The 15,929-nt window shown below is 44.7% G+C and overlaps 1 protein-coding gene across 2 annotated transcripts in view; it reads right to left on the bottom strand.

The window, feature by feature from the left end:
• The window catches only part of LOC126162380 (lysosomal acid glucosylceramidase-like), a 518,384-nt gene that overhangs the window by 65,866 nt on the left and 436,589 nt on the right, over window positions 1-15,929 (bottom strand). Inside the window, exon 5 of one of the 2 annotated variants that reach the window (XM_049918851.1) lies at window positions 6,855-7,015. The exons of the other annotated variant lie outside the window; for it this stretch is intronic. Within the exon in view, the coding sequence (XP_049774808.1) occupies window positions 6,855-7,015 (161 nt within the window). The remainder of the gene's footprint in view (window positions 1-6,854; window positions 7,016-15,929) is intronic. 2 annotated transcript variants of the gene reach the window in all.

Here is a 15,929-nt window from a genome sequence, read left to right as displayed (position 1 = left end):
GAAACTTCAAATGGACCACCCTGTACGTGTGCAGTTCGTGCCGAATGACGTGGCACTGGAGCAGAAACGCATTCTTGTCGTCAGTGCTGGGCGACTCTGCCTCGTTGTTCCTCTAGAGTGGTCACCGTAGCTGACTGCCGCCTGCCAACCTGCACACTGCGAGCGCTCTCGTTGCCGGCTCTTTACTACGTGGCGCAGCACCGCAGCCTTCTCTCACTGTTGGTGTAAGGAAAATTCTTCATAATCAGGCACATGCGCTTGTATGCAACACTATTAAACTTTTGTTGGGACAAGCAAACGAGAAAGCAAAAATCTCTTTAGAATGTATTGTTCAGAGCGCTGCAGGAACCACTAGCTGTTCCAGTCGCTCAACAAAGAGAATAAAAAATAAGAGGGGAAAACACAACTACATCTACACTCCTGGAAATGGAAAAAAGAACACATTGACACCGGTGTGTCAGACCCACCATACTTGCTCCGGACACTGCGAGAGGGCTGTACAAGCAATGATCACACGCACGGCACAGCGGACACACCAGGAACCGCGGTGTTGGCCGTCGAATGGCGCTAGCTGCGCAGCATTTGTGCACCGCCGCCGTCAGTGTCAGCCAGTTTGCCGTGGCATACGGAGCTCCATCGCAGTCTTTAACACTGGTAGCATGCCGCGACAGCGTGGACGTGAACCGTATGTGCAGTTGACGGACTTTGAGCGAGAGCGTATAGTGGGCATGCGGGAGGCCGGGTGGACGTACCGCCGAATTGCCCAACACGTGGGGCGTGAGGTCTCCACAGTACATCGATGTTGTCGCCAGTGGTCGGCGGAAGGTGCACGTGCCCGTCGACCTGGGACCGGACCGCAGCGACGCACGGATGCACGCCAAGACCGTAGGATCCAGCGCAGTGCCGCAGGGGACCACACCGCCACTTCCCAGCAAATTAGGGACACTGTTGCTCCTGGGGTATCGGCGAGGACCATTCGCAACCGTCTCCATGAAGCTGGGCTACGGTCCCGCACACCGTTAGGCCGTCTTCCGCTCACGCCCCAACATCGTGCAGCCCGCCTCCAGTGGTGTCGCGACAGGCGTGAATGGAGGGACGAATGGAGACGTGTCGTCTTCAGCGATGAGAGTCGCTTCTGCCTTGGTGCCAATGATGGTCGTATGCGTGTTTGGCGCCGTGCAGGTGAGCGCCACAATCAGGACTGCATACGACCGAGGCACACAGGGCCAACACCCGGCATCATGGTGTGGGGAGCGATCTCCTACACTGGCCGTACACCACTGGTGATCGTCGAGGGGACACTGAATAGTGCACGGTACATCCAAACCGTCATCGAACCCATCGTTCTACCATTCCTAGACCGGCAAGGGAACTTGCTGTTCCAACAGGACATTGCACGTCCGCATGTATCCCGTGCCACCCAACGTGCTCTAGAAGGTGTAAGTCAACTACCCTGGCCAGCAAGATCTGTCCCCCATTGAGCATGTTTGGGACTGGATGAAGCGTCGTCAACCGCGGTCTGCACGTCCAGCACGAACGCTGGTCCAACTGAGGGGCCAGGTGGAAATGGCATGGCAAGCCGTTCCACAGGACTACATCGAGCATCTCTACAATCGTCTCCATGGGAGAATAGCAGCCTGCATTGCTGCGAAAGGTGGATATACACTGTACTAGTGCCGACATTGTGCATGCTCTGTTGCCTGTGTCTATGTGCCTGTGGTTCTGTCAGTGTGATCATGTGATGTATCTGACCCCAGGAATGTGTCAATAAAGTTTCCCCTTCCTGGGACAATGAATTCACGGTGTTCTTATTTCAGTTTCCAGGAGTGTATGTTCCAAGGCCTCACTAATTTGTTAAGATGCTGAAGAATCAGAAGAAACTTTTGTCTTTAGGTCATATTGCTGCACACATGCCCCCTGTTCCTCATTTTCCATTCCCAGTTTTGTAGTAAGTGGCACTGCCCACTACACTGCATTTTTCAAACCCAATTTACTTTGTGACATATCTTTGTTGCAGCTCGTGGTATGTCTTCTTTTGCTTTGGTTGGTTCCTTGTTACGAGACTATTTCTCAGGTATCCTGGTCCGACAATTTTGAGAGCCCGCCAGAAGGCAAGGACGTAGACGACAGCCGTTACGAGGCGCCCCTATAATCTGCTAGCGCTACTGTGACTGCCACAGCGTTACGCGCCGGCCATAGCCTATCGGCGCTCAAGGTGGCCCTATAAAGCCGGCATCGCAGGGGCTCCATCGCAGTCTTGTTCCGACAGCACTCGCGGTCGTTTCTCTATTCATCGTTGCTCTGGTCGCTGATAGTTGGTATCCGATTTGGTTTTGCTACCTGGTCGGTCGTGGTATTTCGACGTGTGGTCTGTGCAGTCAGTCGTCCCAGTTGTGTGTATCTGAGCGGTACCGGCTATTCCCCATTGACGTCATCGGCCCGTCGGCTGATGCCCTATGGTCACCACCGATTCCGGCTACTAGGATTGGCGACGAGGCAAAAGGTTAACAGTGAATTACGGGTGCAAAACATGTATAGCTCGTGGAACAGCAACAGCAACAGCTGCTCCTGTAGCAGCAATTGCAACAGCAGTTCCAGCATCAAACTAACCTTTTGCGTCAGGAAATTCAGGACAATTACAGCTACAAGGTTCACAACCCGTCCAGACTGTGGTCACATCACAGGCGGAGTCCCACCCACCCGCATTTCCACCGTTTAACGATACCACGGTGGAGTGGAACACGTATTTCCAGCGACTGAAATAACACTTCGCCGCTTTTTGGGTTTCAGATGACGCACTCCAACGGTCCCTCTTTCTTTGTTGCACTTCCCCGGAGACATGTTTCTTATTTAAGAAGTTGACTGCACTCCCAAACCCGGTTGCACTCACTTTCGAGGGAATATTTTCGTTCTTATCGAACTATTATTCACAATGATTCATCGTTGCCGCATCGCTCCTTGAGTTCCATCAGTATCACAAGCAAGTGGGTCAGTCTTATCGCTCAGTGGATTTGCGAGCCCTGAGTCGTCGTCGCGATTTCACCTGTGCCAGCCCGTCTTGCGAAACCTCATACGTCGATTCCCTGATTCGTGACGTAGTGACCCAACTGCCTCCCGATCCAGAAGTTCATACTGCAGTCTTAAAGCTAAACAATCCTTCCTTGGATGACATACTAAAAATCGCGCACTCTTTCGAGATCGCGCAGGCAGCAAATGAACGTTGTATGGTTCGTCCCCAGGTTGCAGCGGTTCAACCACCGTCAAGGGGACGGAATTCTCGCAAATCTTCTTCCCGACGGGGCATCTTGATTTGTCACATTAATACGTGTCAATGACCTCTGAGCAGCCAATCCAGCTGCATCGGCGCAAACAGCAGGGTCTGCCTTCTTGTCCTGACTGTTTTATGACGCATCAACGTGCAGACTGTCCTGATCGCATGGCTCACTACACTCATTGTGGAAAGGATGGACATCTCCAAAGTGTCTGCTGGCAGACATCACGTCAGTCAAATCCTACTCCTAACTTGCATCACGGAATGTGCATCAACTTCAGGCCATCGTTCCCCACGGATATCCTTGCGGCTCCAAATTGTTTACTGATCTCACGATTTCTCGTCAGGACGTTCGTTTCCAAGTCCACACGGGAGCGACGGTTTCTCTGGTCAGTGTCCCGACATACGCTCGCCTGGGTAAGCCAGCTTTGGCCCGCCCTCTCGCAAGTTGGTTGCATATGGGGACAGCTCTATTCCCCTCGGAGGTCAATGAGCCGCGACGGCAACATATAAGATGGTTACACGGCAACTAACGCTGTATACTGTCAACGGTCATTTAGCTGGCAACATTTTCAGCCTGGATGCTTTCTCGCTGTTTGGGTTCTCGATCACGGACGAAGTTCAAATTCGTCTCGGACACAGTACCCTTCCAGGAACTTGATGACCTTTGTGCCTCTCCCGCGTCCTTGTTTGACACTAGCCTGGTGTGTGCCACCAATTTTGAGGCACATTTTTCTTTACGTCCAGATTTGGTGCCCCGTTTCTATCGAGCACCTCCCCTTCCAGTCTCCTTACAGACCTCCTTTAAGCTCAAACTCGATCGCCTTCAAGACGCTGGTCAAAATTAGTGCTTGGGTCACACCCCTGGTTCAGGTCCAGAAGCCAAAATACTCCCCCTGGCTTTATGGAGATTGTAATTCGATGTCAGTTCCTACTATCTAGTGGAAACCTACCTGTCACATCAAGAGGACCTCCTATCAAACTTGTTGGAGGTGGATGTTTATTTAAAGTAGACCTTGCTAATGCTTATTTATAGATTCCAGTCGATGAGGAATTACAACGCGTTGTTGTCATCAGTACACCTTTTGGCTTACACAAATACAAGCGTTTGCCTTTTGCGATCTCTTCTGCTCTAACGATCTTCCAGAGATACCTGGAACAGTTAACGATGTCCATTCCAGCTTGTACCAGTTACCTTGATGTCTTAATTGTTACGGGTACTATGCGCCAAGAACACTTGCATAACCCACGTACCCTCTTTACTACTTTGAGTAGTAAAGGCGAATTCCCATTAATGTCGTCGGTAGGAGCTCTCAGCTCTCGCTCGATTCTGTTTACCAGAATTTCTCTTACGGTATTCTGATGAGAAGCTGTTGACTCTCAGCGTCTATTTTGTCGAATTGTTGATCATACTGGCATAACTTGTTGACACTCTTACAGTTTTTTGTAGTTTAGCTAATTGTAGCATAGAAGATATGGGAGATAAGCGTTTGAGCACCACTTTCATCTGCCGAACTGCAACTCCTCTACCGCTCAGCGGTCATTCACAACGGAGCCCCTACAACTACCATTGTCCCAGCCTCGAACGCACCTTCTGTGGTGCTACGTATCAAGTTACTTTGCGTGCACGCTACCTCAGCTTATTGTACACCACAGGCCACAGTCATTGTCATGGACTCAGAAACAGCAGCACTGAATCTTTGAAGATCTGACCGATGGACACATGAACAAACACGCCAACGGCAGCGTATGAGTACATGCAAAACTACACGATATGATGCATCAATCTCTCCGTTCCTATAGATGTGCCCATATTGGGTCGGATGCTGTGACGGCCCCTGAATATGTCTGCCATTGTCTGTCGTCATCAAACTATACCAGACGCTACTGTCTAGTCGTGGGCACCCGTTAGTTTGTCTACGGTACTCCTCAGATCACCCATACCTTCAGGAAAGCAATACATCACCACAGTTCTCCAGTACTGTGCCATAGTTGCTGAGGAACATATCATGGATATGATACCGCCATCAAAGCGATACCGGGCGTTACACACCACTAAGTTGGTGTCTCTAATTCACCTGTTTGTCTGTTGGGCGGCCACCACGGATACTCACTCGGCCTTCACCTCCGACATCACTGGCAATTGTTACTACCCATTTCTCAAGATATTGTGACTATGTAGACTTCCCCGGCGTATTAGTATATCAAATTGTTGTCGGGTTTCCGGCCGGATCAACTGTCATCTGAGCACAATATTTCAGAGGTCCACCTGGCCGCCATCATCAGGTGAGAAAAGCTGCGCTCCTCCCGCCGATAACTGATTCCACTCGCAAATGACAGCACCTTTATATGCATCGGAAGTACAACAGCGCATGCGCTACATGCAGTGCGCACGCGCTCAATCATTCCTGCTGCCCCCTGTCGCAAAAAGAGTAGCAGCGCCTCCGGTGGTGAATACTGTTGAAAACGATATATCGTTACAAATGATTATTCATAGCCAGCCGTTTCAGTTGCCGTTGTTTCTTCATATCTGATAAAACAGGATTCCACTTTTCACTTAGCGGGATATGATATTATATGCTAGTCTGATTTCCCGAGCACGGGGTCCCGGGTTCGATTCCCGGCGGGGTCAGGGATTTTCACCTGCCTCGAGATGACTGGGTGTTTGTGTTGTCCTCATCATTTCATCATCATCCAGGAAAGTGGCGAAATTGGACTGAGCAAAGACTGGGTAATTGTACGGGCGCTGATAACCACGCAGTTGAGCGCCCCATAAACCAAACATCATCATCATCATCATCAGATTTCAACAGAGTCTTGTAACACACAATCCCAGTGCCGTGAAGCATCTGCAGCTACTTGCGTCTCATTGTATAGCATCCTGTGTCCCTCTGTAAGGCAATGCTCAGCCGCCGCAGATTTATCTGGTCGTAATAATCGCGTATGGCGATGATGTTCAACACACCTGTCGTTGACGGTACGAATAGTTTGGCCAATGTAAATTTTCCCGCACTCACACGGTATTTTGTAAGCGCCAGACTTCCTTAAAACTAAATCATCTTTGACAGAGCCAAGAAGTGCTCATATCTTAGCTGGCGGACGAAAAACACATCTGATCTCATATTTCTTCAAAAGTCTTCCTGTCTTGGCGGACACACTCCCAGCATACGGAAGAAAAGCCACAGACCTAAAGTGTCTTCAGAAGGTTCAGATAGAGGTCCAAACTCAAAAGCACGTCGAATTTGTTGGTCCGTATAGCCGTTATTATTGCACACGTCCTTAAAATGTTGCAACATCCGGCTGGGAACCCGACAAGAATTTGATATTCTCAAGATATTGTTTGCTACTGTGTCATCAGTCCACCTACGATATATTCTGACCCTACAGGCAGTCGAACAGTCTGCGAACTTCAGCGTCGTGGAAATCCTACGATCATACATTTACCAAAAGAGCAATGAGTGACAACCATGAAAATGGCGTGCCAAGTCTATTTACACGACATGGCTCAACAGTTCAAAGTACCCATTTTGATTGCTGTGAAATGATAACAACGCACACTTTGCTGTATCTTGGTAAACCTTACTTGACGAAGTAGTTGGCCCACGTCTGGTAGTATCTGGATTGTAGCCAGCTAATGCCGATCGTCCCGTTGTGGGCTTTCATCCATCTGGGGGCCGACCAGGGTGCTGCGTGTATCTTCAGCCCGTTGCCCGATAGTCTCTGAGCCAACAGTAGCAGTGGAATCTGCAACCAGAGATCACTGCTATGGTACTACGTGTGACAGATTGTTAGCCTAAATATGAACTGTAAGTGAATGTTAGTTCTACTTAAGACGCTGGTTATTCCAACAGCGATATTGCAAAACACCTGCTCACTTCTCGGCTTCGTCGTTCACAACATGTCAACAGTAACAACAGCATTCCCTTATTAAGAACAACATAGAGAAACAAATTTACATACTTTGCGATGCTACACTCTCCAACATGTTCCGTCGATACCCTTCAATACTAGTTACAAGAGAGTGGCAAACGCCTGTTTTCTTCTGTTGCCATTATTATTTGTGCTTATTTGGCATGACATATTTATCTGCTTGTTTTGTACTTGATTTCCGTCTCTTACAAAAGATGAGGATGAAATACTAGTCGCAACCTTAGCCTTCTGGAGGCACTGGGAACACAGATAATGGGTTGTAAGCACAGTAGTAAAAGGACTGTGAACGACTATAGTAAAATGGTTTCTCGTTGTCTAATACGGGGATGATTGGTTCTCTAACAGTTCTCGATCGCTTTTTAAGTAAATAACAAATAATGAACTGGTCCCTGACGTATCAATCACAAAACAAATTAATGTAAAGGTGATCGCAGGAGCAATGAATTCGAATAAATATTTCCAGCTGCAACTGGTTAAATTTAACAAATAAAGTTTATTGTTCATAAATCACACTATTATTCGCAGGGTGGTGGTAAGATGTCAATAAGTAAATGCACTGAAATACCTTGATACCCAAATATAGTAATTAGCAAATACACTATATAAAAATAATCACGGTAAAATTTTGATATAAAAATAAAGTAAATAAAATAGCTGGGAAAAACAGTCAGTGTTGCATTAACTCACATATATAGAACCCCAATGGACACGCCGCCATTTAATGATGAGTAAGTCCCCACTGGTGAACTGAGTTAAAAATTATACTTAGTGCAACTAATTACTTCCCGAATTTACTGCCCTCCAGGATAATTCTCTCTCTCAAATTATTATTGGGACCGAGAGTTGGCTCAAATGCAAAGTGGTAAACTCTGAGATATTTAGCGAGTCATGAAACATATAAGGGAAAGACAGATTAGAGGCCACAAGAGGGGAAGTGTTCACTGCAGTTGAGAAAAATACGTCTATATTGAGGCAGAATTTGAATGTGACAGTGAAGTTATCTGGTCGCGTGTAACGGGTGTAGATGAAACGAAATCAATTGTTGGATTTTTTACCAGCCATCCGACTCCGCTGTAACAGTTCTAGAGTCACTGAAAGGAAGTCTACGGTCAGTAGAGCGGAAATACCCAGATCATGCAATAAGAGCTGGAGGTGACTTTAACCTAACGAGTATAGATTCGGACGTCTATGGATTCATTGCGGGAGGTACAGACAGCCAGTCATACGAAGTACTTCTGAACACGTTTTCTGAAAATTCTCTTGAGGAGCTAGCTCGGCAGCCCACACGCAATGGGAACGTCTTACATCTTGCAGTTACAGGCCAGACCTTATCGACAATTTCAGTATAGAAACGGAGATTAGCGTTCATGATGTCATTTATAGCAACTATGGTTACGAAAGTTAACAAATCAGTCAAGAAGTTTAGGAGAGTTTTTCTGCTAAATAGATCACATAAGCAATTGTTAGCATCTCACTTACACTGTGAACTGACATCACTTAGCTCCAGTAAGATGGACATAGAGGAATTATGGAAAAGTTTAAGTAGATTGTAAATCGTAGACTGGAGAGCTATCTGCCTAGTAAGTGGAAAACGGCTGGAAAGGACTCACTACGGTTTAATAACTTAATTCGGAAGATGCCGAGGAAGCAGAGGCTATTGCACTCTCGATTCAAAAGAGGACGCATAAATGACAACAAGCAAAGGTTAGAAGAGGTTCATACGTCTGTGAAAAGATAGCTGGTTCTAATGTGGAAAAATGTAAGTTGATGCTGATGAGTAGGAATAACAAACCTGTAATGTTCCGATATTACTAGTGTCCTGATTGACACAGTCAAGTCGTTTAAATATCTTGGCTTAACGTTGCAAAGCGATATGAAATGGTTTATTGGGAGAATTCTAGGAAAGAGTGGTTCATCTGTAAAGGAGATCGCGTGTAGGACACTGGTGCGACCTATTCTTGAGTACTGCTTGAGTGTTTGGAATCCGTGCCAAATCGTATTAAAGGCAGCTACCGAAAAAATTCGGAGGCGGGCTGTTCGATTTGTTACCGATAAGTTCGAACAACATGAAAGTGTTACGGAGATGCATCGGGAACTGAAATGGGAATCCTTGGAGGGGAGGTAACGTTCTTTTCGAGAAACGTTCTTTCCGAGAAACACTATTGAGAAAATTTAGAGAACCGGGATTTGAAGCTGATTGTCGAACAGTTGTACTGCCTCCAACATATATGGCGCCTAAGGACAATGATGATAAGATTCGAGAAATTAGGGCTCATACGGAGGCGTATCGACAGTTGCTCTTCCCTATCTCTATTTGGGAGTGGAAGAGGAAAGGAAATGACAAATAGAGGTACAGGATACCCTCCACCACGGGTCGTACGCTGGCTTGCGAAGTAACTATGTGAATGTAGATATAGGAGTCCAAATCAAATTCCCACTTTAAAATATTAGTTCTGCCGAACAACCGGCAGAAATAAAACAGACCTGACCACTGCAGAAAATATCTGAAGTCCCCACGGAACACGACTTCAGAATGGGAATTATTTCCATAAAGTATGTGAAAGAAATTAATAAATGGTTCGAATGCCTCTAAGCGCTATGGGACTTAACATCTGAGGTCATCAGTCCCCTAGACTTAGAACTACTTAAACGTAACTAACCTAAGGACATCACACACATCCATGCCCGAGGCAGGATTCGAACCTGCGACCGCAGCAGCAGCGCGGTTCCGGACTAGCGCCTAGAACCGCTCTGCCACAGCGGCCGGCAAGAAATTAATAAAAGAAAATCGTGAATGGTAGCAGTAAAATTTTTTAATAAAAAACAAAACCACTGTTAGAAGCTTGAAACGTCGCAGCGAAACGAAGATAATATCCGGCTCATTTCCTGAGAAGAATTCATCATCGCATTTCTCCAGAAAGCCCGCAATCGCAAGTGGATTGTCTCTTTTAGCCACTTGTGTACTTCATAATTCTATTAAAAAGAAATGACACAAATACTTTAAACATGACACAAATGCTTTACATTTTTCAGCGAGTGGATTTTTGTGTGGGAGTAGCGCAAGACAGAATAGTTGCACTGAAAGACCACACTGACATCCGCTTTGTCACTGGAATACCTAAGAATGAGGCAATATGAATTTGAAATACATTGTATGCAACAGATAAGCAGTCAATTAAAGCAGTTTTATAGTCTTGGATCATAATATGTTGCCATGAAGAATGAAGCCAAAACAGTCGCATAATCATGCATTTCATACTGTTTACATTTATATTTTTTTTTCTTTTTTTGACTGAATAAATCATACATTACGGGTACCTACACAATGAAGGAGATTTTTGTCAGTCATGCTTTTAATAATGATATATGAAACAACATACCATAAAATGAAAAATCGAAAAACCCAAAAATATGTAGTAATTAGCAAACACACCGTATAAAAATAAAATAAATGAAATACCTGAAAAACGCAGTGTTTGAGCCGTGGTTGGCTCGAGTCATGCTTGTCTTGGGTTAGACCCTGGTTGCAGTCCTGTGGTTTTATTTCTCCTGCGGTTATCGTGATAATGTTGCTGTCCTCTCCGCGAGTGGCAGTAGCAACTTGTATCGATACTAGAACTTATAACACTCCCTTTCTGCTACTACTGTACCATAACCTCAATGCTAGAAGCAGATTGTGACATAAAACAATTTTGTAAAAGCAACTATGGCACAATGCAACAGAGCAGTGTTACCCTCTGAGAGGAATTTTGTTAGTTTGACCGTGTTGTTCCTAACGGAGGTGGCTTATCGGAAATGAAAGTCAGAATTACGTAAATATTTGTATAGTAACAAACAAAATTTTGCCTAGCTATACTGTTTATAAAATAAGGGAATCGGTCGCCAGCCTAATTAGGCAAGAGAAAGATTAATGTTCTCGTTTATAAAAGTAGGTATAAGTAACTATAATGGACAAACACAACCTAGACTTAGCCACACGCGAGTGCAATGAACTCTGACACGCATATGTTTTAAGATTGAAGCTAACAATAAGAGCAGCAGAAACTACTTTCAAAATTATAACAGGTACCGAAACACCCTATTACTTTCAGGCTTACATAAAGTGAATGGTCTTTATGACATTACTATTAACATGCACTTCCAATACACAAGATACACAAACACTTAGCAAACATGAATATATACTGTTTCACAACTGCAGCTTTCTCACTTTTACTACAGCGAAACACAATGCTGACCAAATTGCAAGAAACTGACTCACCTTTTAGAATTTACTACAGACAATAATGTGATCATTTGCCTTATAAGCCTCAGTCTTAAGAACTTTTAATATTGAAGTTAGTAACAGCACTTTAAATAACAGTTTTAATAGGAAAATTAATTTTGGACAAATAGCATTTGCTTTAACTCACTCTGTTACCACATTAGCTTTAACTATCTTTTTAATAAGTTCAAGAGGCATTATTTAAGAAACTGGGTTTCAATGTACTTTCAGTAAGGACACTCGGTAATCACTTTACTTCAAACGGAGAGGACCCTGAGAGGTGTTATGATGAGGAGTAAAATCAAGGTAGGTACATAAATTCAGATATGAATTACCTTATATTTCAGCACACTAACACATCCATTAGGCTGATCCTTCACTGTACATCAAAGCAGTATTCCGATACAATGATTGCGCAATGTGGTGTTAACTGCATGTTGGTAGGTGGAATTGCAGGTAGAATTGCTGGACTCTGTCATTTCTTGGTGGCGATGATAAATACAAATTCCAGAATAGTTCCAGCTATTTATCCATCCATCCGAGGCATTGGGAAGAAGCAGGAAAAGCCTCTCTCTGAATCAGCACAATATGCACCTTTACAATGGCAGTGCACGGACTCGTAGCTCGTCTCCGACTACTGGCTCGTCCCCGACTGCTTGCTCGTCTCCGACTGACTATCAGTTCCACCTTTTCCACCTATGCCAACCACAATTTGCGCGCGCTACACAGTTCCGTTCCTGAGGGGAACCACTACACCATTTACATACAAATTAACTAAGAACCCTAAGTGAAGGTCAGCAGTTTACATAACAGCAAACAAATGCATTAAATAAAACAGAACATTTTCACATATTGACACTTCTACAAAAAATTATTCACACAATATTACAATCATATACAGTAAGTTTTGTTCCCTCCAAATGGGACAAAGAATAGAAATTGCAGATACACTACTTTGCATAGAATTAAATCAAGACACCAAAGTTTTTAACAAAGAAAAGAGTACACAATTTTATGTTATCGATTTAAACACATTTACAGAAGATCAACAATGTGACATTAAATAAAGCAAAAGCAAAATAAATCCATACAGCATAAGAGCTGTGGTGTTACACACTACTGTACTATCTTTGGTGTGGCGGATATAGTTTCGGCTGGGCGGTGTGTGACCAGTTGGTCGGTTGGCGTGGAGCAGCAAGGAAGTCTCTGTCGTGCGTACTCTGGCCAGGGCCGCTGGCGGTGTATTCAAGTCGGCCAAGATTGCAGCTGTCTTCCTGTGGGGCTTAACTTAATTTATTCCCTATTATTGAAGTTGACCAGCGGTATTTTCTGCCTTGTCGCCGTTGACGTTCCGTTTACCTGCCCTGGTCGTTGACGTAATTTTCGGCAGTGTATTTTCCTCGCCGTGTTGTTGCTGTCCAGCGCGGCATGTAGTTCGACAGCTGAGGTGTTGTTGGCCGTTGTGGGCGCCCATATTCTGTGTGTCGTTATATTGGAATCTTGTGGCCGTTTTGCTGGTTGCGTTTAGCGGAACAGATCTTGTTGATCGGTCGGTCGGCTGTCTGTCGGTTGGGCTGCCTTCAGATTAAGAAGTCGTTGGACAGGCTGCCTGTTTCACCAAAGGAGGCGTTAGTGTTACAGTCCCACCCAGACCCTTGGAAACTTCTCAGCGCCGTACCTTGTGTGTTACATAGTAATTTCCCTGTCTGGGTATTAGTTATTTGGTTGATGTGTGGCCTTCAGCTGAGTATCAATGTCTCTTAAATTAATGCTCTTGTCTTGCCGTTAAGGCATGAGATTGTTATTGTCTTATACGGGGCTTTCAGCCAAATTTTACATGAGATGTTTTAAGATAAGGCTTTACGCCTTTTAAATTGAAACTCCTTTTCTAGGCCTTAAGCTGTTAAACATATTTTGTTGATATGTGGCCTTCAGTCCGGTATTAACATTTCTTAAATTAACTTTCGTGTCTTTCCCTTAAGGCATGAGATTGTTATTCTTTATAGGTGCCTTCAGCCGAATTTTATATGAAATATTTTAAGATACGGCCTTCTGCCTTTTAAAAATGAAAGTCTTCTTTTTAGGGCTTAAACCGTTAAATTATTTGCAGATGTGTGGCCTTCAGCCGAGTTTTAATATGTTCTTGTCTTGCCCTTAAGGCATAAGATTGTAGTACTTTTGTATGGGGCCTTCAGCCGAATTTTGCATGAAATTTTTTAACATAAGGCCTTCGGGCTTTTGATTGAAACTCTTCTTATTGCTTAATATGCAGCCTCCAGCCAAGTTCCATTAAAATTAAATTGCTAAGGCCTTCAGCCTGTTTAGATCGAAGATTTAGAAAATATTTTTGGGTGAAACCTCAAGAAGAACCTCGTATTTCAATTTCTTGCTTAGGCCTTGTGTCTTGGATTTTGAGTGTGGCGTACAGCCCGATCTAAAGTTCATTAAAGGAGGTCGAGTAAAGTTTTGAGTGTTTTGCATCCTTGTTGTAATATTGTGTTTTGATATATAAAGTTTGTATGTTGAGTGCAACTGCCAGCAACTCATTTTGGCCCCTTTCCACAACCTAATCCGCTCTGTCCTGCTGGCCCAGGCATTTCAGTGTTCACTGATAAAATTTATCGCAGTCAAACACAAAACAGTCTACCCGTTGCATGGCCCTGAAAGTAAAATACAGTGAGTAGTCCGTAAGGAACCCGCCTACCGCAGTGCTGTCACGGCGTCAGAAGTGCTGGTGCCGAAAGTAGCCCGAAGTGGACGCGTCGCGTCGCTTCGTGCCATGCCATGCCATGCCGTCTCATGTTAAGCCTGGGTCCACGAGAACTACGGGCCCCGCAACCAACTTGTGACGTCACGCTAAGCTACTTGTCCGTGATACTTAGAGAACGCTCAGCTCCATGTAGCGCTCACGTGAAATCAGTATGTGGATGAAAAGGTACCCACTATAGGCCTGAAGGTTTTCGTGTGATATCGAGAGCTTTCTTGCATTTAAAGGCGCAGACAAGAATTATCAAACTCGTCTGAAATATTTACTCTCTCCCCGCCCGACGTGACTGCTGGTACTCGTAAGACATGCAGTATCATCTAGTGTAACGTACGCGCCGCAGCCTTTCTTTCGTGTGGGTCTCGAGGTCACAAGCGTGCGCGAAGCGAGCTTAAAACGCGTGTCGCGTGTGTCCACCAGCATTACGGTGGGAGCGATGCTAACTCTACACACTTCTAGCTTTCAGGAGTTTGAAAGATATTGCAGCATTCTGCTGCACTCTCCAGGAAATCAAAGAAGCCGCTGACCATTCACATTGCCGTCTCTGCAGGCACCCGAGGCGACCAAGCAGTTCACGCTGACACGGATTCCATTGCAGGTCATTTAGTAGTTTCATAAGAACACTCCTTCGCAGACAAACCGCATTTCTAACTCTCTTATGAAGGAACTGCAGTTCCTTAACTGATTTAATTACGATTGGGCCCACTTCATCATTGCACATAGTACTCGATACACTCGTATGACATGACTAACAAACACTAGGTACGAATCATTAGTCATGATTCTGAAGCCTACTACATTTCTATGTTTCTAGAAGAGAACGACTTCACAATGTCATACATATATGTAGATCTGCTTGCTTACGCAATAAAGATCTAACAATTTCGGATCAGATATTGCTAGGTGGAAGGAGTATATAGAGGGTCTATACAAAGCCGATGTTCTTGAGGACAATATTATGGAAATGGAAGAGGATGTAGATGAAGATGAAATGGGAGATATGATACTGCGTGAAGAGTCTGACAGAGCACTGAAAGACCTGAGTCGAAACAAGGCCCCGGGAGTAGACAACATTCCATTAGAACTACTGATAGCCTTGGGAGAGCCAGACCTGACAAAACTCTACCATCTAGTCAGCAAGATGTATGAGACAGGTGAAATACCCTCAGACTTCAAGAAGAATATAATAATTCCAATCCCAAAGAAAGCAGGGGTTGACAGATGTGAAAATTACCGAACTATCAGTTTAATAAGCCATGGCTGCAAAATACTAACACGAATTCTTTACAGACGAATGGAAAACTGGTAGAATTCGACCTCGGGGAAGACCAGTTTGGATTCCGTAGTAATGATGGAACACGCGAGGCAATACTGACCCTACGACTTATCTTAGAAAATAGATTAAGGAAAGGCAAACCGACGTTTCTAGCATTTGTATACTTAGATAAATCTTTTGACAATGTTGACTGGAATACTCCCTATCAATACTCTCTCTTAAATCGGGTGATGCTGAGGGTATTAGATTAGGAAATGAGACGCTTAAAGTAGTAAATGAGTTTTGCTATTTGAGGCACAAAATAATTAATGATGGTCGAAGTAGAGAGGATATAAAATGTAGACTGCCAATGGCAAGGAAAGCGTTTCTGAAGAAGAGAAATTTGTTAACATCGAGTATAGATTTAAGTGTCAGGAAGTCTTTC

Source organism: Schistocerca cancellata, chromosome 2, assembly GCF_023864275.1.
Source record: "Schistocerca cancellata isolate TAMUIC-IGC-003103 chromosome 2, iqSchCanc2.1, whole genome shotgun sequence".
NCBI classification, from domain to species: Eukaryota; Metazoa; Arthropoda; class Insecta; order Orthoptera; family Acrididae; genus Schistocerca; species Schistocerca cancellata.
Note: the sequence above shows the minus strand (reverse complement) of the source record. Positions and strands in the feature narration are given on the sequence as shown.